The sequence below is a fragment of the Patiria miniata genome, unplaced genomic scaffold (genome assembly GCF_015706575.1).
Source record: "Patiria miniata isolate m_02_andy unplaced genomic scaffold, ASM1570657v1 HiC_scaffold_3, whole genome shotgun sequence".
In the NCBI taxonomy this organism is placed as follows: domain Eukaryota; kingdom Metazoa; phylum Echinodermata; class Asteroidea; order Valvatida; family Asterinidae; genus Patiria; species Patiria miniata.
In genome coordinates this window covers 34,530,002-34,553,490 of record NW_024037069.1, presented here as the reverse complement: position 1 = coordinate 34,553,490, position 23,489 = coordinate 34,530,002, and the positions used below count along the sequence as shown (strand labels likewise).

Below are 23,489 nucleotides of genomic sequence, written 5' to 3'. Positions count from 1 at the left end.
CAATCATATTTAGACGTGAAATTAGACGGGAAATCTTGGATAAGTTAACATTCGTGACTGGATTGTTAGGAGTCTCCATCGTCAAAATCCAAGTTTTTGCGATTCCCACTGTGCCAAAAAGTTGACACTGAATTTTCTGAAAGACTTTTGCAATAGATATTTATTAGTAATCCCGCGCATGCGGGTCAAACTGGGAATAATGTAGTGCACCTATTTGCCACAGGCAATATGGCACACAGATGCAGCACATTTTCTGTGTTCATGAGTGCAAGTGGAATACAAAAATTAGTTTGAAGTAAACTTGATGCACAGCAAAGATGCGAGGCAAAAGCTGTGGTCGTATTTCAGCTGTTATCCGTTATACATGCACGCAGCAGGTAAACGTGTGCATCTCAGAAAAGTGCGCGAAACGCATCGTGCCAGATGAACAATGCAATACGGGATATTACCACAATGTTGTAGCGAATCAGGATCGAGGATTTCAGTTCGGTATTGCTATCATATATACCTACCAGGTATAGGTTCTGAGGCTGTAGCCTCCTCCTCCAGCACACTATGCAGCATGAGTTCTAAGACGTGTGGGAAGTACGGGAGAGACGTACAACTGCTGGCGATCTGTAACGCATGCATGCCAAGACTGCAAAATAGCAACAAGAAATTAAACACGATTAAAGTCAGAAAAGAACCATGTACAAAAACCAGTTCAGTTTTGAAAGAGTGAACTCTTATTAGAATCATACGTCTTGAATAAGATATTTTCCCCAGACTAGCCAAATAGTTCAGGTCTGATCCCTTTTTCTGAATCAGTATTTGTTGAATTAATTTGTGAAATATTATTAAAACAAATAATGATAACTTACTTTCTTCTCAGCAATTGTCTTAAGATGTGGTGCAGGTAGATCTGAGTCTGAAAAAGGGGAAAAATTCCAGAAGGAAAGTACAAGGTGATTTGTTATTTGAGTGGCAGCCCTTTAACTGTCGTTTAGAGTTTCAACACAGGTCTCTGTTTTAACCCTAACCCTCCAGGGTATTTTTGTCTAGAAAAACCCTGCCCAACGCATCAAGTGCAGAACCTGCCAAATGTTACAAGATCAATCAGGTCAATAATCCCAAAGGTACAATGCCACAGAGTCCTGGCTACCAACTGCAACATGATACAACAGTGGCATTGTCTACTGCAACTAGCTCCCTTTGTCTAAGACTGGTCTTCTATGAACTGATGTTGATGGCCCATTGCAGCAAGGTCCCATAGACTTGTACACCTGTTGCACTGTGTAGCACCTGGCAGGGATAGAGTAGACTGGAAGGTGCCATAGGGTTTTGTGAATCCTAAACTAATAGACTCTTTCCTATGGTATACTTACTGTGCGTTCTACTGTAGTGAATGGCAGGATTGTTGGCTTGTTGTTGTCAGCGCTGCACGGTGTCTGCGGCTCACAGCTCAAGGTGTCTGTAGCTGCTCCTAACATGACAGCGTCTTCAAACAACACGGCTACAAAACAAAACACAGATACAACAACAGAATATAAACAATAATCAGAAAGAATAAACGTGTAGACATACAAAGCTTATATCTCTGCCAGTAGACCATGGTGACTTGAATGGGTACATACATAACATCTTAGTAGTCTGCATTTGTTATTATGTAAAGGAGTCTATCTTTTGCAAGTAAAGTCACGTTTCTGTGTATTACCAACTCTCCAAGGGTTATATAATTATCACTCCTGATTGGTAGGCCCATAATTGTGCTTGGTTGACTTACCAAGAGGGTAGATTCTGAGCTGGAATGGCAGCATAATGCGTTTGGACAAGAAGCTGTGGTGATGTTTTGTGTTGTTCTGGGGAAACAGCGGAAGCCACACCTGAAATCATTAAAAATAAAACACTTTACAACAAAACAGAAACAAACATGTGACTATGTGCCTTTCCAAGATTGGCAGGGTATATTACATACCAATCAATATATTGACCAGTCAGTATATGGACCAGTCAATATATGGACCAGTCAATATAATTGAAATTATAGTTTTTACTTTCCTTGGCTTCATGCCAGTGACATCTCCATCAGGTGTGGCTGGTCATTATTACTGTGAGGTGTGGTCCATATTTTCTCAACCGAGTACAATATTACCATTAGTGCCTTACCTGCTAGTTCATATTATTATATTTACCAGTTAATATAATATTTACCTTCCTCAGCTTACACAAGTGGCACCTCCATCAAGTAAAGTTTGTCTCAATTACTGCGAGACATGGCCCATGTGTTTGCTAGAACCACTAGTGCCTTAACAGCCAGTCAATATGTTTATCAAGGGGAAAACATTTTTATCATAAGGGGAAATATTTTTGTCACCAGGGGGAATATTGTTCCTGCTTACCTTCATGCCTGCAGCACCACATCCCAGCCACAGTGCCTCCATCAGGTGAGGTTTGTCCCGATTGCTACGAGACGTGGTCCATATGTTCTCAACGGAAGAGGCAAGCACCACTGGGGCACAGAAGGGCATCTACGGGAAAGAGGTAAAACCAAAAATTGAGAAAATGTTGGCAATATCTGGAAGAGTTTCAGAGAAATTGATGGGAAACCTAAAACATATGAGGACATTTCCTAATTTGGGGGATATTTTTCAACATTTTGTCAAAATTGAAGGGAAATCTAAATATATGACGCCTGATCCTCACCTCGTTGTGTTTCCGTCTGTCTAGAGGAGCATGGGTCAGCGTTGGCGTCTTGAAGTGATCTCTCTGCAGCATCAGTAACCTCCCGGCTACGTTGATGATCAGACTCTCTGCTTCTTTGGTATGGTTGGCTAACTCGGGAGAAACTGTAGTGGAAAGATTGTAGATATACTTATTATTAATACAACCCAAACCTTTTGTAAATGCATCTTGAAAAAAAACTGCCTTCTGAAATGTTTGGTTAAATCGCAGTAAATTCAAGTTGGCAATCTCTTGTGTCCCACAGTAAGATGTTTTACCTCCCTGACATGTTGGAATATTGACCAGAGTGTTGGTCATTAGGCCAAGTAAAATAGTAAACCATTTCTCGTCCTCGCCTGCTTCCTTCTTTTCCCGCCTGCCTCCTTTTTTTGGTTATTCATACTTTTGCACTATATTTTGCAACTTGTGTCACGATTTTGTCTTTGTAGTTGATTCCAACAAAATTGTAGCTATGTATACAGGATAAGTGTTCCTTTGGACACAACTCTGTATCACAAAAAGAGTCGAGAAAAAGAAAAAATCCATCCGCCATCTTGTAAGATCCGCCATCTTGGGAAGCCTCCTTCAGTTTATTTTAAAAGCTGGGACGAAGAACAAGTTTTTTTTCTACTTGGCCTTAGTTTGAATGAGGTGAAGTAACAATCAAAGTCATTCATTTTTAGTCTTTGACTCTTTAGCATCAATGTAACTACAAGGTTCCAGTACTGACCTGTTTCAGATCGCAGTGATGTGAGCGTCAGGGAGACCAAGGAGGTAGGATGAGGCACAAAGTTGGCAAGAGACAGATCCTGGATCCTACTAATACTGGCACTAGGACCTAGACACAAACACAATCATAAAATATCCTGCAATTGTTAGGAAACCATGCACAAAACACAATTTTGTCTATATAACTCTGAAATTCCAAGAATCAGACAACTGACTGATCGTTGGAAATCACCTACATTTCTTGATTACTTGTAAATGACAGCAAGCCAGATAGAATAATTTCACGGGTGTTTAGAACCGGTACGATCTTGAATCAAAGTAAGCTTTCTTTGAAACTTATTTGGTAGGTTACTTTTGGGATAAATACAAATGATACTATGTGCCTTTAACCCAATACTTACTTCCTGTGTTCTCCCTGCGCTCTATGCTGTACAGTGAGATGTGGTAATCCACACAAAAGACGATGAGAATATCCTTGAAGACGTTGAGGACAAGCACTTGGTAAGGCACCTTGGTGATGTAGGCAAAGCTGTTGTCGAGGTTGCTCACTCGAGGATATAACCGCAACTAAAAGATACAAAAGTCAAACAAAATAGATATTCAGAGTTTGTGACTCTACCCAATGTGGTACTAGTAAACAAACTACAAAACTGTATCAAATTATAGGCATATTAGGAAGACTTTTGCTCAATTAAAAAAGTTATGTTTCAGAGAACTTCAAAAACATCCCCTGTAATTTTGTCAAAACCCATAACTTGTTTTCAATTTAGGACCCCGGCATGCAACTGGGAATTTAGAAAAAAACAAGGAAATTCCGAACCACACAAGAATTGTACAGTGTTTTTCAATTTGTAATGGCAGTCAGGTCCATTAAAAAAACAAGGAAATCAGCGGATCCGAGGAAAAGGTGCATGCCTGAGGACGACAATATTGTTTTCTCTCTCCAGAAAAAAAAAGACTTATGCTCCAAAAGTCTGGAGCAAAACCTGTTTTCAGCTGGGAAAAGGTTGTTAACACATCTTGTTCCAATCACCCCTGTGTTCCAATTTGAGGGCTCTAAAAGAAGAGTAATGTCTTGGGAGAAATTTGCAGATACAATACAAAGGTACAGACTGAAATATGAAGGTAACACCAGTTTATTTTTAAATTCAGACTATGTCCGTGTCAAACATTAATGGTTACTGTTTCTTATTTTTATTAGTGAATGGCTGTTGTATTAGTGAACAGAGATGCCGACCAGGAAACAGCTCACTCGCTTCAATCTGCAAACGTCTTCCAAGATGTTCACTTGGAAATCCTCCTTACCTCATGCCGATTCTCGTAGTGGTTATAACAGGACAAGACCAGGAAGTCTCTCCACCAGGTCACCCCTCCGCTGACTGACATGTCTCTCTCCTGAGTGATGTTACCAAACAGCTTCCAGCGTTTAGCAAAGAGGGTACAGTGTGCTAGGCCGAACCTGCCCGCTATGGCGACACAGTGGCCTGACCGATCCACAGCTGCATACTGTGATGAGAAATACAGACAAAGTAATCATCAGAAAGGATTTGTCTCAATAAGGAGTTATCTTTAAGTATCTGGAGTAAGTTGTGGAAAGGTTTATCCACAGTAGACCCAGTGAATTGGCTATTATTTGCAGTATTTTGAACAACTTCATGGGATAATTTCCGCAATAATGTTAAACAGTCTATACACAATGTTGATTGAGGCTCACAACTTAAGTTGACTTAAGTTTAAGATGGAACCTACGCAGATGCAACCTATGCAGATGGAACCTAACAAGAGTGATCCTACCTAGATGAAACCCAAAAGATGGAACCTAAGAAGAGTGAACCTACCTAGATGGAACCTGAAAGATGGAAGGTAAGAAGATGGAAACTAGAAAGATGAAACCTAATAAGATGAAACCTAAAAGATGAAATCTAAACAATAGACCCCAAAAGATGGAATCTTAAAAGATGAACCTTACCCAGATGGAACCCAAGAGATGGAACCTGTATAGATGGAACCTCAAAGATGGATCTTACCCACATGGTACCTACAGAGATGGAACCTGTATAGATGGAACCTAAAAGATGGATCCTACCCAGATGGTACCTACAGAGATGGAACCTGTATAGATGGAACCTAAAAGATGGATCCTACCCAGATGGTACCTACAGAGATGGAACCTGTATAGATGGAACCTAAAAGATGGATCCTACCCAGATGGTACCTACAGAGATGGAACCTGTATAGATGGAACCTAAAAGATGGATCCTACCCAGATGGTACCTATAGAGATGGAACCTAACAAGATGAGACCTATACCAATATGGAACTTACCCTCAGTGGCCAGTTACTGGCCATGTAGCTGTATGGAAGGGACAGGACTTGCCACTGCTTGTTGCCAATCAGAACGCTAGGACCTTGCGCATCACCACCTGAAAATGTCAAAATGCCATCGCAATACTGAATTCCAATCGCATTAATAGTTCTCGTGTGTGAACTGTATTAACCCTCCTAGTGGGAAGTCAATATTCAGAGAAAAATGTAAAACCCTTTTAAACCCTGCAGGTCAGTTTCCGATGAAGGGATATGAAGTGTTACAGTAACTGTTTCACACAGAGAGTCACTGCACAAAAAACAGCACTCGGGTGGGACTCGAACCCACGACCTCATGCTTTCTAATGAAGATGTCTTACCACTCGACCACCGAGCTAACGGGATCGGTTGGCCGGTTCGAATCTGATGTACATAGCAGCGGGTACAGCGTTAACTATTCATAAGATGGAATTTTTGCATCGGGGTGATGTAAATTAAATTAGGTTTTGCCCTTCACCGACGTATATAAACACTGTATACTCAGTGTGTTACCTCCTGAGTGAAAGTTGGAAAAAAATCACTCGGGTGGGACTCGAAACCACGACCTCCTTCTTTCTAGTGCAGATGTCTTACCACTCGACCACCGAGCTAACGGAATCGGTTGGCTGGTTCAAATCTGATGAACATAGCAGCAGGTACCGCGTTAACTATTCATAAGATGGAATTTTTACATCGGGGTGATGTAAATCAAATTAGGTTTTGCTCTAGGTTGGAATGATACGAGATATTCGTACCTGATGCATTACCCTGTGAAGTCGGCGTGACTGGACTGTGATCCAACGGCACGTCTGACTGACCCGTCTTGAGTATCGTGTCTCCTGTATTCAGATACAACCTATCTTCCCCTTGCAGGAATAAGTGCTCATGGTTGGTCTGTATGGGATAAGAAGAGTTCAGAAGAGTTCAGAACAAGTCAAAATATACTCAACGAATATGATTCACCCTATAGACCATGTGCCCTGTGACGTCTTGCCGACAGGCGACCGCCGTGCAACCCAAACATGTAAGCATCTATTACATGCTATTTGACCCATATTAAACAGTACATGTCAACACATTTAAAGGGATATTACGGACTGAAATCCCCCAAAATTGGATGCTTTGGATCGTTTACTTTACTGCTCTTTCTATTTAATGTAATCCAGGCTTAAGTCAGGTTACTTACAACCTGACTTGTCATTTGATTTATGGTTTACTTGAAAGTAACACTGGCGCCCTCTTCAGTTCAAGCCAAGACCCGTTTACTCACCATGCAAGGGTTTGAAGTCAGGGCACTCTTGACAAATGCAACCACCAGTAACTCCCCGGCCAGCTGATCAGGCTGCTGAATGACTGACGGGAACGGTACTCTGGTACCAGACGTCTTTCTGTCCTTGCTTGACTGGGGCACGGTGGTCAGCCATAAATTGTAGCCCTCAGGATCCCAGTCCTACAAAGCAGAAACACAAAAAGGAAAGTGGAAAGTATGTTTTGTTTTGGTTAGACTCCTCTAATAAATCAGAACCGAAAGTACAAAGTTTGCGGGTACACTACGTGGAAAGTAATTTCTTCTTGGAAGAAGTGTGGTTCTGAAAAAGAATCAGTTGGTTGAGTGTAGAACTCGACGTTGCGGACAGTGTGCTCTGCCCGTGCTCTGTCCGTCCTCCAGTCTTTTTCAGAACCACACTTCTCCCCAGAAAATATGTCTTTCCACATGGTGTTATCCACAATCTTTCTACTTTATCTCATCCACCATGCAAAGCTTCAAGTCATATTTACAGAATCGATTGTCTTAAACAGATACAATTGCAATGCCTATAAAAATAGCTCTGGAAGGAGCAAAGCCACATGTCCTTTGACGATAAAAGGAAAGGAAATTAGTACTAAAAATTCAAAATTTCTATTTGAATATTTCAAGTGGGACAAAGCGTATTTCAAGCAGGACAAAGCGAAAGAAAAAAGGAAGAGGGGCCATGTCCTTTGTAGAACTCCAGGTCCGAGTGTCACTCACCATGGACTGAACATGCAGTGGATAGGGCCTGCTGGTATCTGGACACAACCTGAAAATAAAAGGTCAACACAAAGACTTCAAACTAGACTCCAACAACCTTAACTCAGGAATTTCTGTCAGGAACCGTGCCGAACCCTCCAAATCCACCAGTGCACAAGCCCAGTGGCATATCGTTATACATGTATCTCAACTTCTAATGGGCATCAAGCCCGATATTAAAGATGCATACCCTGTACTCTTCAAAAAGTTGATTTTGTCCTCCCAATGAATGTTCAATTTGTGTGTTTGTTTTAATGAAAAAATCTACTTCATTCTGATATGGGGCATCTGTAACCCTCTGAAAAAACAGTGCTTTCATTTTGTGGACAAGTGAACCCGCCCTGTGATAGCCCTGTGATAGCTGAATTGTCTGGCAGCCAATAAGTCATATTTTGTGAAGAAATAAATCAATAACTAAACGTCGGTGGATTTTTAGCTCGATATCTCATTCAAAAGTGAACAACTTTTGTATTGCTAGGAAAAGAGCAATTGAATAAAACAAATCAATTTTTGGAGGTGAACTCAAAAATAGCATAGGGAAAGCATCTTTAAAGTATCACACAAAAAAACAACTTTGGAGTTTTAGGTCTTAGCCTTACCCATAATCGCCACTAAATGTGCACATGAGCAACGCCCCAAACACACTCCAGAGAGCTAAACCACCCTGACGCCAGGCACAGGCCAAGGCACAGCCATCGGGGGTCCACTTCACTAAGGAAACGGGCCCTGCTGCTTGGCAACCATCTGAGAACAAAGAAGATGCATGCAAATTATGCCTGTCAGTTTTGGAAGAGGGGCCTATTTGCAAATTCAAATTGTGTTCACACAGTCTTCAATGATTAGAAAAAGGTTTATGTTGTCTGTTTTTTATTTTTTTAATCTTGGTTCAGAAAAATCGTTCAAGTTGATTGCAATACTTGTTGTTATAACTGGATTCGAACTAGCCAGCTAGCCACAGGGACGGATTAGTCAATTAGTTAAGACATCTGTACAAATTTACAGGGGGTGGTGGGTTCGAGTCCCTCTGAAGTATGATCATGATTTTGTGCTCGCAAGCACTTTGAAAGCAGTGACCATTACAGGCCTTTTGACAAACTGGTGAAGGGCAAAATCTCGAAAATAAAACTGTATTTGGAATAGGTTGTTATTTTTTAGAATCAACAAGCTACGATGTCAAACATGAATGAAATACATGTAGCTACAATGTTACTGTATTTGACTTAGACATCATAGCTCTACTCTTGAAACACTTTTTGTCTAAATACCTGGAAAGTCACTACTGGAGAGCGTTAATCGATGTGACAACAGCAGGGCACCGGTTACTTCGTCGACAGTGAAAACTACACCTTGACCACTGCACAAAAGCAAACAAAAACACACCAAAGAAGACTATTAACCATCTCCATATTTCAAAGTATCAGCACATTGTTTGCATTGAACGAAACTCCAGAAAGATTCCCTTGGGCATGCCTGGTCCTTCCTTAATCCTTCAAATTCAACCAAAACTCCTGTTGGCTTTTTAAGGATGTTGGAAGGTGTGAGTTAATGTTTCATATGATTCATATTTATATCATGAAAGAGAACTCATGTAATCTGATAGCCTATTGAAGACATTAACATTTATTCCAGTGTTTAGTGGCAACAACAATTTAATTGATTCATCAACAGTAAAAGAATAACATCTGTCTGCCCTTTGCCACCCAGGTAAAACAAATTGTCACAGTCCTGATTTGGACCTCGTTCATAGAACCTTTTTTGCTCATTTATCCATGACAATGACGTTATGAAATTAATATCATTGGATAGAGGACATCCTTACCTTTCTCCTTGTAGTTGCCTTTTTCTGAAATATTCAGTACATTTCTTATCATTTACATTTAAAAACGCGTATATTTTATTTTGAGACACCCTGAAGATATAAATAAGACTTAAAAAAAAAATTAAAAATAAAATGGATTTCAACCCTCTAAAAGCTGAATGGCAAACGAGACTCGCTATGTATTACTTTTGCCGAGATATATGTGATGCGATCAAGCAACATGGGTCGTTTGTCGACCCCAGTCAAAACATTTTTTATTACAGATTTGAAATGAGCACAATCACAGCATTACTGCTGTGAAAACCGCATGCTGATACCACCTTTAGTTCAAAAATTATGGAAGTCGGAACACCAACAGATGTGATGAAGTGATGTGATGAAGTGGCCCTAGCATGCCTAGTGTGGCCTGCATCTCCAAATGAAAATTCCAGACAAACAACTCATGTAGCTTGATCGCATCACATATATAGAGATAATAAATATGGCTCATTGAATTTGAGTGTTCACTGCACTTACTTTGAGAGCCCATACACAATAAGGCGGTACTTATGATTGATGGCTACACAGCAGGCATTGGAGACGTCTGGTGCCCAGACTGCATGCACAGCCTGAGAAGGCAAAACACACACATGATCAGCAAACAATGACAAATGACAGGATTTTGTATTGATGTTCATGAAGTGAAGATTTGCTTTTTAGTATAACCATCAGCATCAGTAATCTGCCAGAAACTGGCAAGTGATTTGGTTAGATTTTCATAGATTCAGTTCTGCAAGATCCAGGCACCAAACCACATACATGTATTCTGACTATTAAATTACTTTGCCAATTTCGGCACAGAGTAATGAAGTCTTTTTTTTTTTTTTTTTTTTTTTTAACAAAGTAACATTTTGACCTGTTCATGTCAAAGAAACACGTTGCAATGCAAACATGCAGGGAACAATGTACATATGCAGTCATTACTAGGAACATACATGTACCGTACAGTGTATATTTGTGGTTGTACAGTCAAAGCCTAACCGCCCTGAATCCTTCAAAATCCTCTTTGCCAAAGTGGAGGAATTTGGAGGATTGAAGTGCATGACTGATTTTGTAGGATGCACTTTGTCAAGGTCTTGGGTCGGACCTTGTGTTGTTTTTGTTCAGCCATGCATAAATATAGGCTTGGATTATGCTTGAAATCCTCCGTACTGCTCCAGGATGTCACTGGCCAAGCCTCAACATATTGACAGTCACTGCTGCAGTATTTTGCAGGATTCAGGCAGTGGTCACCCCTCCACGGACCATTTTCAAGTAATAATGGAGGAATTTGCAGGATTGAGGCTATAGCTATTTTTCCATGAGGCCAAATGGAGGATTTTGCAGGATTGAGGCTACATCCTAGCAAAAAGGCCTAGGGAGTTATTTTTGATATATTTTTTATACATTCCTTCCTTTATTATGCGGAAGGAAATACATGTATATTTCGTAACCTTTGACAAATTTTGAGACTGTGTACTACAATAAGGATAATGCTTTTAGCTACACTGTTATCAATGACAAATTCTAACTACACAGAAGAGCATGCAGAGTGCCAGTAAACATAAACTTCCAAAGCCAAAATTTGTCCTTCCATTAACACCTACATGTACCATGCATGAATGATCAAAGTTATCATATGCATTATGCATGTTTGCATCATAATCACTTGCATGTAGTAAATTTTATGTAAACTAAAAAATTCTGCATTACATTTATATTAATGGCACAGATGGTTGTTAAAAAGGAGTTTTCGTATTCAAAAATTGACGCAAAAATGCTGGTTCCGAATAGCAACAACAATTATTGTTTCAATATGCATTATGCATATTTGCATCATAATCACTTGCATGAATAAAATTCAATGTAAACTAAAAAATTCTGCATGACATTAATATTTACGGCACAGATGGTTGTTTCAAAAGGAGTTTTCGTATTCAAAAATTGACACAAAAATGCTGGTTCCGAATAGCAACAACAATTATTGTTACAATATGCACTATGCATCATAATCACTTGCATGTAGTAAATTCTATGTAAACTAAAAAGTTCTGCATGACATGAATATTAACGGTACAGATGGTTGTTTCAAAAGGAGTTTTCGTATTCAAAAATTGACACAAATATGCTGGTTCCGTATTTATGCAATATATTTTACTTCTAAAAATGTTCGTCCACATAGTTTGCATTTCACTTGCTTAGTTTTTGTGTTGTAGTTTGTAGTTTAGTACAACACAAAACGGCTCACAAGAAGTTCACAAGTACGCCCCCCCCCCCCCCAAAAAAAAAACCCCAACAAAACAATACTTTTGTCACAGTTACTTGTTTTAAATAGTTTGTAACTTTATTTGGGACTCGATGATTTATGATTGTCTTATATGAATGACTTATGATCAGAGGCCTTTTGATGGGTAGACCACAACACTGTTTACAATGTAGTCAATATTTTAGCTATGAATCTCTAAGCTTTGAGAACTGAACAAGAACGAAAAAGTCAAGATAAAAAAAGCTGAGTGCAGAGTTTGATAAAGTTGGGGTAACTTTGTGAGGGACTACAGTATCTTACCCTTGGTTCAAACTTGCTGTTTTCTGATGTCAGGAATGCTGCCCTACCATCAGACAAGACAACAGCTAGACCACCGAGGATCAGGCTGTACTCAGCGTGCTTGAAGGATAGGGTGCTATCACCCAGGGTGGACTCTGGCAAAGAGGGAAACACAGAAATATTGGAGGAATTGTCAAGATGTCATAAACACTGTGTGTTCGTTGTCATGTCAATTAAGTGGCTGCGCAGTGAGTGATAAGGCTGAATGCCACTCAAAATGATATGTCACAAAATTCCGTCTAGGTCTATTGGAAATGCTTTAAAAGTCAATTTTCCATATTTGCGCTTACAGTCAGTTTTGTGTTCGTTTAATATTTAGGTGTATTCTAAACTAAACTACACAACAAACGTGACACAGATTGAAAAGAGCATTTGGAAATCATCTTTTATAAAACCTGAGAATCTGTGCTTTTGTTTCTCTAAAAAAATCACATCAAAACACTTGTTTGTATCAACATTTCTCATTCCCATCAAAATCAAAAGCCCATTCAAAAATGTTGAAAAGGTTTATATACACAAATTATGCAGAAAAATGAATATGTAAAAAAAAAAAAAACTGCACAGCCATTTTACGACAACATCAAAGTGAGCAAATTATTGCTCACAACCTCCTGTGGTTTGTGAATAAAATTTAGGAGTACCAGAACAGGAAACTGACATTTTGAAGTGGAAAACATTTCAACTCTAGAAGAGAACATGTGGAAAGGTCAGTGTTGTTGCCTGATGTATTTCATACAATGAAGATAAAAATGTGTGGAATTTAACATGAATCTCAAACTCAGCCACAGTTTGTGAGAGGTACTTCAACCATCGTATTGATTTATCATACTTTTATCATACTTGGAAGTACATTGCCAGCGACAGGAATTTCTTTTTTTAATTTTTATTTTGAATGCTTATCAGCTTTATCTATGCGGCGTATCTCGAAGCCAATGATCGAGGGGCCGCTAACATTTTTAGGGTACGAAAGAGGCTAGTAGGGTAGGGTTGCAAGTTGTGGGGAAAATTCTTTATGGAATTCCAAATGTATTTTATTCTTTGAATATTACTTAATTCTTGAAATATGTGAAAGAGTTTGAAAAGACAAGTTCGTTTAGAACTTACAGCAGGACTGTTCTTCACAGAACAAAAAACTACTTAGCAAAGTTGATAATAAGCAGGACAAGTTCTTCTCAGAACTAATATCTTCTAAGCAGTAGTTATTACCACATGGTGTTACCGCAAACCGAAACGATATTTGAAAATACTCATTTGACATTTTTCAATATCCTGTTATGAATTTGTTTTGGCTTCTGTAATGAACCTTTTAGTACCTGTACTGCCCCAAACTGCAATTGGGCCAACACTCTCATGTTTTGATCTAGATTCATTGCCATACAACATGTACAATGTACAAGGTTTGCAAATGGGTTAACTTTCGATGAGAGTGAAAGTAATTGAGAAGACTTATAAATGCCGTTTTAATATCCTGTACTGAAACACTGATTGCCTCTGAATTGACAAATCTACAGAAGTCCTCAGCGGTAAAGGATAATTTGCATTTATTCCAAAAGTAACCTACCAAATTATTATCAAAAATCTCACTTCGATTAACCCAACTCCATCAAAATCCATCCCAACATTTTGGTGCATTTTAGGGGATTGGTCCTGCAGGCCCGGTTTGACTAAATATTGATGGAGTATGATGGACATGGGCCTGGAGGCCTAAAGTAAAGCATGCACTGGAAGCAGTGTGATTGATGGATTTTTGCGGACTTGGTCCAGTACTTAGTAAAAGACAGTAGGGAGTTAGGGTTAAAGATCGTACTGGTACTAAACACCCCTGCAATTATTCCGTCTGGTTGCTGTCATTTAGAACAAATCAAGAAATGTAGGTGATTTCCAATGATCTGTCAATTGACTGATGTTTGAAAATAAAGAGTGCTTTCGACAAAATCAGGTTTCCTGATCAAAAGGTCGTGCACGATTTTTCACTGCTTCCTCGAAAAGTGTAATATCCACTGCGCTGAAACTTAACAGGTTAGGTTTTGAACGTTCTTCTTTGGATTTGGAGTGACCAGTGTCATTATTGGAAACAAACAAAATGCATGAAAAGCAATGATTCTATACGTCTTTAATAACGCTGAATTTGTACTAACCTCGTGACTGTTGCAGATCTATAGAGAAGGGAATGGCCCGGATGGATAGATCCATCAGGCTGCGGGTACTGCCGTCCCAGCCTACTCGCATCAATAGGCCGTTGCCCGTAGCAACCAGGAGGTCATCCTTCAAACAGCAAAGACTTTGAAAAAACAAAAAGTTCACATGATAGACTTTTATTTAGTACAAAATATGAAAATATATACTCTCCTTGTCTTCTGCACTTCACAATCCTTCAAGTTTTGCAAAACCACTTTTGCCCATAGAGTTAGCACCCACACTTCAAATTCCTTGGAGGTAATCTTCTGTGGAGTATGGATGACACTTCAAAACTAATTGTTTTGCATGGTTAAGCTCAGGGCAAGCAGGCAGATTCAGTCATGCTTTACGGCTCTCAACAGGTTCTGGTTTTTTGTGCAGTGACTCTCAGTGTGACACAGTTCAACACTTCATATTCCTTTACTTGAAACTGACCTGCAGGGTTTTAAAGGGTTTTACATTGCTCTGTATATCGACTGCCCACTAGGAGAGTTAAAATCATCTTATCAGTTAGTCTGAATCCATTGGACTGATATTCCGCTGTATTCTATTTAGCATATTGGTAAGCAGAATTGTTTCTGCTGAGCAACTACATTTTAAAGGGACTCTTTTCAATGTGATGTTTGAAATCCGCTTAGCAATTACTTAGATGTTAAGACTATCTTTACCTGTTGATGCCACCAGGTATCTGTAATGTGTAGGAGTAGACAATCTTCAGCATGGGCACAGCATTCGTGTCTGCTTCTGTTGCATCCCACCTGTAGTGGGCGGAGCTACAGGAAAACAAGAATAACCAATAGTACAAATGTACCTTGTGAGGAGGTTGCATGATGTTTGAAAACCAAAATGTCACATGTTATCACCGACTTGTCCAAAAGTTAAAGGTACATTGGAACATTTGCTTTTTGAGGAATTCTGGGGGTTTTTTGAAGCAAAAAATCGCTAAAAATCTTAAGAAGGGTGCCTAAATAACAGTCAACGTGTTGAAGTTTCAGCTCAGTGGATGGTATACATTATGAGAAAATAGAGAAAACGTATGCAAAATGTTTGGGGTCTCGTGACTTGATTCCATTGCCAACGCATGTAAAAATCTACCTTCAATGATTGTTTTCTTCCGAATGATACCATTTCAGGCGGAATAATTTCACAGGGTATTTGGTACCAGTCCTATCTTCACTTTGAGTAAGGATTTAGAACGGCAGGTATATTTTCGGGCAATTGCAAATGTCCCCATGTGCCATTAATTTCACAGAACAGACTGGTCATGTCAGTGAATTCAACAGCATCCTCTATTTTTGCTTGCATGAACAATGACACGCGACAATGAGGGGGAAAATGGTTAATTTTTTTTCTATATTTTTGCTAGTTACTTTTATGTGAAGTCTTGGTTACCTGGTTTGTTTTGTAGTCAAGAGTTTCTGGCCGCCTTCATGTTGAACTTTGAAGAGAAGCAAGTGACCACCGGACGTCTGCAAAATATTGCAACAAAAACAACATGGTGAACACAGAAAAATGAGTGAAGCTGGATTTGAACATTGAACCTCTGGAATACTGTACCAGTGCTCTACATGTAGCAAGTTTGCTATATTGCGCTTTTGCTGATATGTTTTGTTTTAATAAGATTTGAAGGTTTGAATGGTTAAGATGGCAATAAGATTAGGTCTTTGGTAGAACCATGTAACAAATTCTTTTGTGAGTGTTTGAGATTGTGGAAGAACCGAGGAAACTAAATGTTTCGGAGAGTATGCTCTGCCCGTCGTCAGAAGACTGGGGAAAATGTTGAGCTCTCCCGGGTGTGGGGGTAGCAGTGGGGTGGGCTTGAGAAGCGGATAGGGAGGGGTGAAGGTTGAGGAGGGGAGGGTTATTGACCTCAGTCCTACTCTGACTCACCCTAACTGCCAAGACAATGCAGTCTGGTCCTCACTAAGACACTGATTGCAAAGGCTGGGGTGGGTGTGGGAGTGGGTGTGGGTGGGGTTTGAGGAGTGGATAGGGAGGGGTGAAGGTTGAGGAGGGTAGGGTTATTGACCTCGATCCTACTCTGACTCACCCTAACTGCCAAGACGGTGCAGTCTGGTCGCCACTAAGACACTGATTGCAAAGGCTGGGGCTGGTGTGGGAGTGGCTGTGGACGTACCAGTGGGGGTGGGGCTTTAGAGTTGGATAGGGAGGGGTGAAGCTTGAGGAGGGTAGGGTTATTGACCTTGATCCTACTCTGACTCACCCTAACTGCCAAGACGGTGCAGTCCGGTCCTCACTAAGACACTGATTGCAAAGGCTGGGGTGGGTGTGGGAGTGGGTGTAGGGATAGGAGTGGGAGTGGAGTATGAGGACCAGACAGGGATGGGTGAGATTTGAGGAGGGTAGGGTTATTGATCTCGATCCTACTCTGACTCACCCCAACTGCCAAGACGCTGCAGTCTGGTCGCCACTGAACACATTGATTGGTCCCCAGAACAATGAGTGAATCATCGGAACGTCTGTATGTCACCACCAGTACACAGGGCTAAAAAAAAAAGGGACCATTAAAACAACAGCTTTTAATATTTGAAATTTCAGTTTTGAGGAAAGTTTCTTGTAACGAAAACTTAGACTCCTCAACAAACAGAGTAACATAGGAGAGAGAAGAAAGGAAAGTTTGGGTTCCATTAATGTAAATTGTTTACAATACTATGTCCTTACAATGGACCGATCCAGTAAGCACCGCCCCATGGTATTCTGACCAATCACAGCTGTGATTTATGTCCGACATGCGTGCACAAAAGTCCAACATGCGTGCGCGCGCGTATGATGCGCGCGGCAGGAAAATGCAGTGTGGCATTGGAGAGGAGCACGTGTTAATTTGCCCAAGTGTGCAGTGGGAGGGGCTTACTGGATCGGTCCATTGATCTGCATGGAAATACATACATGACATACATACATGTACCAAACATTAAAAAAAAGGAAGAAAAAAATATATGAAAATCTTAAAAGGAAAAAGGGAAATGATTAAGAAACCACTTAAAAAGAGAGAGAAAAAAGCCAGATTTTTAAAAATTGGCATAGAAATATTTCAACAACGTAGTAATTTCAACCCAAACAGTGCATGTTATCCTGATTATAATAAGATAGGGCTTCTGCAGATGTTGAACGTTTACCATTTACCAAGTAACCTGCCATCCGACAGACAATGACTCACAATACACACTTCCAACGTTTCCTGTTTCAAATGAATTAAACTGCCTCGTTCACTTTCCCTTTCACAGTCTATCCTGCCTGCATCACACAATGCACAGACAATGCCGGGCAATGTACAAAATGTACACAACATGCCTCCTTCATTGAACAAACCATTGTGCATGCTATGCAGTGTTTCCCCTGCCCATTCAAACGTGAGGTGGCCCACCTCGCTACTTTCAGTGACCACCTCGCTCAATTTTTGCCAATATCACCACCTCGCTGTGAAGATTGGCAAAAAAGGAAATATCAATTGAGAATTTTTCATTTTGTGTAATATATGAGCGTTTTCCTTTACCTCCATGTATCAAGAACTCACAATTTCGATGTGTTTTTGGAATCATCGCTGCATTCTTTTCAGTTTGCAGACTGCATAAATTTGTTTCAGTCATCAACTTGAATTGTTACCACCTCGCTCAGTTCATTAGCCAGGGGAAACACTGGATAGACCATTATCACATTGCAGCCATTTGATTTTTTTCCCACTCAAATCAATGTAACCAAAGCGAGGCTGGAAGGAAAAGTAGTCTGGTTCCTTTTTGCACAAAACATTATCATTCAGTACTGTTATTTGATACAGGGAACTTGACTGAAATGGTGGCAGCATGATAAAGGTCTATTGATTTTTTTGCCATTTTCAGCCATTTGATTTTTTTCCCATTCAAATCAATGTAACCAAAGCAAGGCTGGAAGGACAAATAGTCTGGTTCCTTTTTGCACAAAACGTTATCATTCAGTACTGTTATTGGATACAGGGAACTTGACTGAAATGGTGGCAGCATGATAAAGGTCTATTGTATAAAGCAACTCCTCCGCGATGGATTATCTGTACAGTAGCTAACACAATGCTTTCGCCATTGAAGGGGGCCTTCGTGATAGAATTGCTAGCGTGCCTGGATTGGCCTACTGGATGTACAGCATTGTACATGTAGTGCATACATAGAGTACATTAGCTAAACAAACACTTGCCTGACAGGTATAACAGGATGAACGAGTGTAATCACGTATGAGCTGTCATACACATGTACAGTATGCTTGTCCAATGATCTAGAATTTGACTAAACACATGGACTTTTTGTTTTATGGTTGCCCTGAAGGGACATTAAACCAGTGAAGAAGTTTTACGTCATGAATTTTGTTCACAACTATTTGTGAAATGTTTCGTGATGTTGCCAAAGATTTCACGACCGGTTACTGATATGACTATAATTTCTCCCTCTGCATAATCACATTGAGTCAAACTGGTCACTAAAATTATAACAATATTACAGTCTAACGTAATTAAGGGTCATTTCATAAATCTGGGGTCCAAAATGTGACATGTTTTGTGTCCCTGTTACACCTGACCTGTGTAGTCTGTCACACAAGTATAGGTTTTCCCGGCTATTTTAAAACATTTTTCATTGAGATTCACCAACTCGAACATTCAATTTTGTCCAAGAAAAATTTCACAGGCTTTTAACAAAACCTATTTAGTCATTTACCATTCGATTTAAAAGTTTGGTCACCTTTTTTAGTCACCGGGTCAAGAATATTTGTCATTACAGTTCAAATCTGTCTGAGCTGTTGCTGAATGGCAGCATTCAGAGATCAATTCGTCTTATTTATCAATTAGACGAATTTGATTTCTGAATAACACGATTCGGCGTAACCAGACAAAATCGAATACTCCGGGTCAAAAATGTGTGCTCATTGTTTGAATTTGTTTTCCAGACTAAATTTGAAATTATCTGACAAAAGACGAAATTATACATTGAAAGTGCACTAAATCGATGTTGCTGGACAAAATTGAATAGGCCTATGAGAATCGGTGAATTCGAACGAAAATTGTTTTAAAATAGCCGGGAAAATATTAAAAGAGACTTCAAACTATTTGATTTATTTATTGGGCACATGTATAAGTTACATAATCACTCTTGGAGAAAGAAGGCAATTAAAGAATGTGTCCTGATTTACAAATCTTACATACATGTAACAAGGATGCGGAAAATATTGGTTCTCGAATTGATGGATGACCCACTTGTAGTATGTCCTTGGTGTCTAAGAAAACATCTTGGCTTATCACAAATTAAGTCTGCTTGTCTTAAGTAGCAATATATGGTTTGTTAGGGGAGTGTGACATAATATTAGGGCTTGTGACTCATGATCAGAGGGGTCATGGGTTCGAATCCCGCCACTGGCCATAGGTTGTGTCCTTGGGCAAGCCACTTCATTCCCACTTGCCTCTTTCCACCCAGGAGTGTAAGGGTACGGGCATTAGCTGGGGAGTAACCTGCAATGGACCAGTATCCCATCCAGAGGGAATTGCAATATTCTCAGTGGTTTCATGCCAAAGAAACCAGAAGTATATGCCAGCCAGATAGTGATGGGCCATGTTGGCTTGTGACGGACTAGTTTGTGTTTGTGCACAAAGTTTTACTACCTACCGGCTACCAGTACAATAAGAGGCTTTGGAAAAACTTGGAACGTTCAACTTTTCACTTGGACTACCATCAACATCTGATTTAATTGGGATTGCACGCTGTTCGCATACATGTACGGGAACCCCCAATGAGCCCATATGGGAAGCGTTTGTCCAAACTGTGCATACTAACTTGGGAACAGCATTTTCCTGCTGGGAAAATACTTGGAACACCGTTTATTTCCACAAGCAACTTGCCTTGTGGTGACCAGAATGTAAAAAAAGGGTGTTGTCAAGCAGGACAAAACTATTAGAATTTTGACCTTTTTAAAATATGATATAAGGCCAAAAAAAATAATAGTTCTGCTTCCGGTTTCCCTACCTACCCTATTTTGACAGCCCCCACCCTAATTTTTTTTTTGGAAAAATGAGAAAAAAAACACCCAAAACCATCAATTTCTACCTTTTACCATTGACTACACGCAGACGCCTCCATATGATCGTACACAACAAAATTGGCAAAAAAGAAAATTCCCTACCTACCTACCCTATTTTCGAATGCCATGTAATCAGAAGCAGAACATTTTTTTTTTGGCCTAAGCACTGTTTACCCAGTGCTGTCTCTGAGATAGCAAGAAAAAATCATCAGCATGCTGAATAGAAATTTGAATTTGGCATGTACTGTATGTACAAATATGTATTTCAAACAACTTGTCGTCACGTGTTTTTCAAGAATTACATCTTTATATTTTTTATTAAGTCATTACATATATATCTATATACATCATGCAATAAATTCAGAATATGAGCTAATCAAACTTTGGCTCATATTCTGAATTTATTGCATGGTTATAGCTCTACAGAGATGTATCGAGCACTGTGAATTGTGATAGAAGACGATTTCATTGGATCTATAAACATCAGAGATGCCACAGGGTCTGCTTGAAAAAAACGGAACTGGGTCTGCTTGAAAAAAAAACGGAACGGATGCTTGAAAAAAACGGAACGGCTGCTTGAAAAAAACCGAACTTTTTTGTGTGTGAAAAAGCCACTCCGTGTCCGACACAAAGTCCCCGTTGTCATCTTTATCTTGTAGCCAAGCCAAGTTCTGTTTTTTTTTAAATTTTGCTTCTATGGCCTTTAGAGCTGTCGGTTCGTTCAATCACTTTGACTTTTTCCATATTCCTAATATTTATTCTGCCTACCCGAATTTCCAACGTAATATTCGACACGAAACATGCACGATTCCACACCACTGCTGTCGGTGTACATGATCCTTGCACTACGCGATGCACTCAACGAAAACATGGTTGGTACCCGCATTTTTTGTATTCACATATATCACTGCGATCGGAAACCACCGATAGCTGAAATGATAGACTTGATTTCCAGGCTGAATGCTTTGTGTGCTTAGCACACAACACGCCCGCACGCGGTGAAGCACGCGCGAGGCGCCGTTGTATACTGCGTGCAAGTACGTTGGCCGCTTGTATCGCATGCAGGCTCGGCAACAACATACACAAAGACTGTTTTTAAGACTAACAACGAACAACGTTGTGCCATGCGTGCACCTAAATGTACTAAATCGAGGTAAAAATCAATGCATTTCCACAGTTTTTCTTCTCTTTTTCTGGTTAATTTGACGGCCGGAAAAACTGGAATTTTGTGAGATTTTTTTTTAAAACCAGAATTCCGGTTAAAACCGGAAAAGTGGCATCTCTGAAACATATATATCTCTGTTAAAGGTTAAAATTAAATCTCATAAAGGTTTTTTTTTATCGAATTGGAGCAATTGAGTATCATGGATAAATACGCATTATACATGTCATGCATGTTATGTACACGTAAAACATGCATGTTCCGAAAACAAAATCATAACATTTTTGTAATGTGACATAAAAAGCTTATAATTCAAAAACCAAATTATTGTTCCTTTAATAAGGATTCCTAGTATTAACATTTTATGTTGACACTAAAAACGACAATGTTTTCACAGAATTTTGACTTTTTAACATTATTGTATCTGCAAACTGCAAGCACGTATGAAAATGATTTAAACGTTATTCATTTTGTCGTGTGATTCTCTTTTCAATGATAATGTTTGATGATGATACCAAAATTGTTGACGATTTCTTCAAAAACACGAAATCCACCACCACAGCATAGCCATATAGGCAACTCCATAAATTTAACTTTTTTTAAGGTTATAATTTTTAATATAAATGCCTAGCTATACGTTCACGTTAATGTAGCTAGGCTATTTAAATAATTAGGCTTAACATGATTACAAAGTTAGCCTAAAATATGAAATAATGACGGAAAGAATTTTGTAACCTGATGCCACATCCGCGATTGTGTACAGAGTCTCATTTACATGTATGTCAATGACAATGCCACAACTTACAAATATAGTCGTGTTCCCTAACGTGGCGCACTTCGAAGCTTACCCAACTTTCCTCGTGTAGTGTTGCCAAACCTCTTTGTTGATAAACCTCACATTCATGCAGTGAAATACTGGTGCTTTTACCTTTTTAATGCTTGCTATTTAACCTCTGTGAACAATTTTGGTTTCATAAAATTTAAGCCGAAATTAAAAAACGGTGGCGTCCGGAAATTGGGCACAATTTGGCGGAGTGTTCCCTAACGTGGCACACTTAAATAAATCTCCGAAAATTCCAAATTAACATTTAAGAATTTCTGTAAACTTGATAAATTCTGATAAATCATTATTATCTTTACTTACAAACCCAGCCAGATGTTTGTCAGAAAATTATTTTCTTATTTTTCGGGGCATTTTCAAAGGGTTCACTTTGCACTTGAAAATAAAATCGGAAAATCACGCCAAAATAATTTTTTCTTTTAACTTTGTAACGGGTAAATAAACTCGCGATTTATGAACGGGAGTGTTTAGAACTTGATGAAATTTCACTTTCTGTGAAATTTCAGTTAAAACTTTTGCTCTAGCTAGGCGCTACAGGCGAAAAATAAAAGTGCGCCACGTTAGGGGCCGCGCCACGTTAGGGTACATCAACAATACAAGGCCGTACGTACATGTACATGAACATGACGGAACCCAACATGACGTACGCGTAGGACGTGCACGACGTGAGCCGACTTACTTTGCACTGCCAGATGTGAATAGACTGCGACGTAACCACGGCAAAAAGTGATCGGTCCCGTGAAGCTAAAACCTCCTGGACTGCCTCTGCCTTGACAGAAGGCACGTCTAGATGTTTGGGCCATCCCACAGGAAAATACATTTTGAAAATCTCGGAGTTTCAAGTCAATAATAACATCACTATTTCAGACGACGTGCACTGGAAGTCGCCATTTTTCTCCAACATGTCCAACCTGTCACTGACTAATCTGAAAGCAAACGTTGTAAGGATCGACATGATTGGTCATTTTGACGGTCGGTTCGGAATGTCGT

General features: G+C 39.6%; 1 protein-coding gene across 1 annotated transcript in view; it reads right to left on the bottom strand.

Annotated features, from left to right (window-relative positions):
- Positions 1-23,470, bottom strand: part of LOC119738031 (guanine nucleotide exchange factor subunit RIC1-like) — a 30,994-nt gene extending 7,524 nt beyond the window's left edge. The window contains exons 1-22 of the mRNA XM_038212750.1: positions 23,179-23,470; positions 16,841-16,948; positions 15,835-15,911; positions 15,111-15,215; positions 14,403-14,545; positions 12,226-12,359; positions 10,158-10,249; positions 9,088-9,176; positions 8,422-8,566; positions 7,784-7,832; positions 7,043-7,222; positions 6,528-6,666; positions 5,755-5,852; positions 4,735-4,935; positions 3,831-3,996; positions 3,431-3,538; positions 2,683-2,825; positions 2,379-2,507; positions 1,763-1,862; positions 1,365-1,492; positions 861-907; positions 513-637 (exon numbers count right to left, since the gene is read on the bottom strand). Coding sequence (XP_038068678.1) covers positions 513-637; positions 861-907; positions 1,365-1,492; positions 1,763-1,862; positions 2,379-2,507; positions 2,683-2,825; positions 3,431-3,538; positions 3,831-3,996; positions 4,735-4,935; positions 5,755-5,852; positions 6,528-6,666; positions 7,043-7,222; positions 7,784-7,832; positions 8,422-8,566; positions 9,088-9,176; positions 10,158-10,249; positions 12,226-12,359; positions 14,403-14,545; positions 15,111-15,215; positions 15,835-15,911; positions 16,841-16,948; positions 23,179-23,319 — 2,647 coding nt within the window. The 5' untranslated portion in view covers positions 23,320-23,470. The remainder of the gene's footprint in view (positions 1-512; positions 638-860; positions 908-1,364; positions 1,493-1,762; positions 1,863-2,378; positions 2,508-2,682; positions 2,826-3,430; positions 3,539-3,830; positions 3,997-4,734; positions 4,936-5,754; positions 5,853-6,527; positions 6,667-7,042; positions 7,223-7,783; positions 7,833-8,421; positions 8,567-9,087; positions 9,177-10,157; positions 10,250-12,225; positions 12,360-14,402; positions 14,546-15,110; positions 15,216-15,834; positions 15,912-16,840; positions 16,949-23,178) is intronic.
- Between the last annotated feature and the right edge of the window lie 19 nt (positions 23,471-23,489).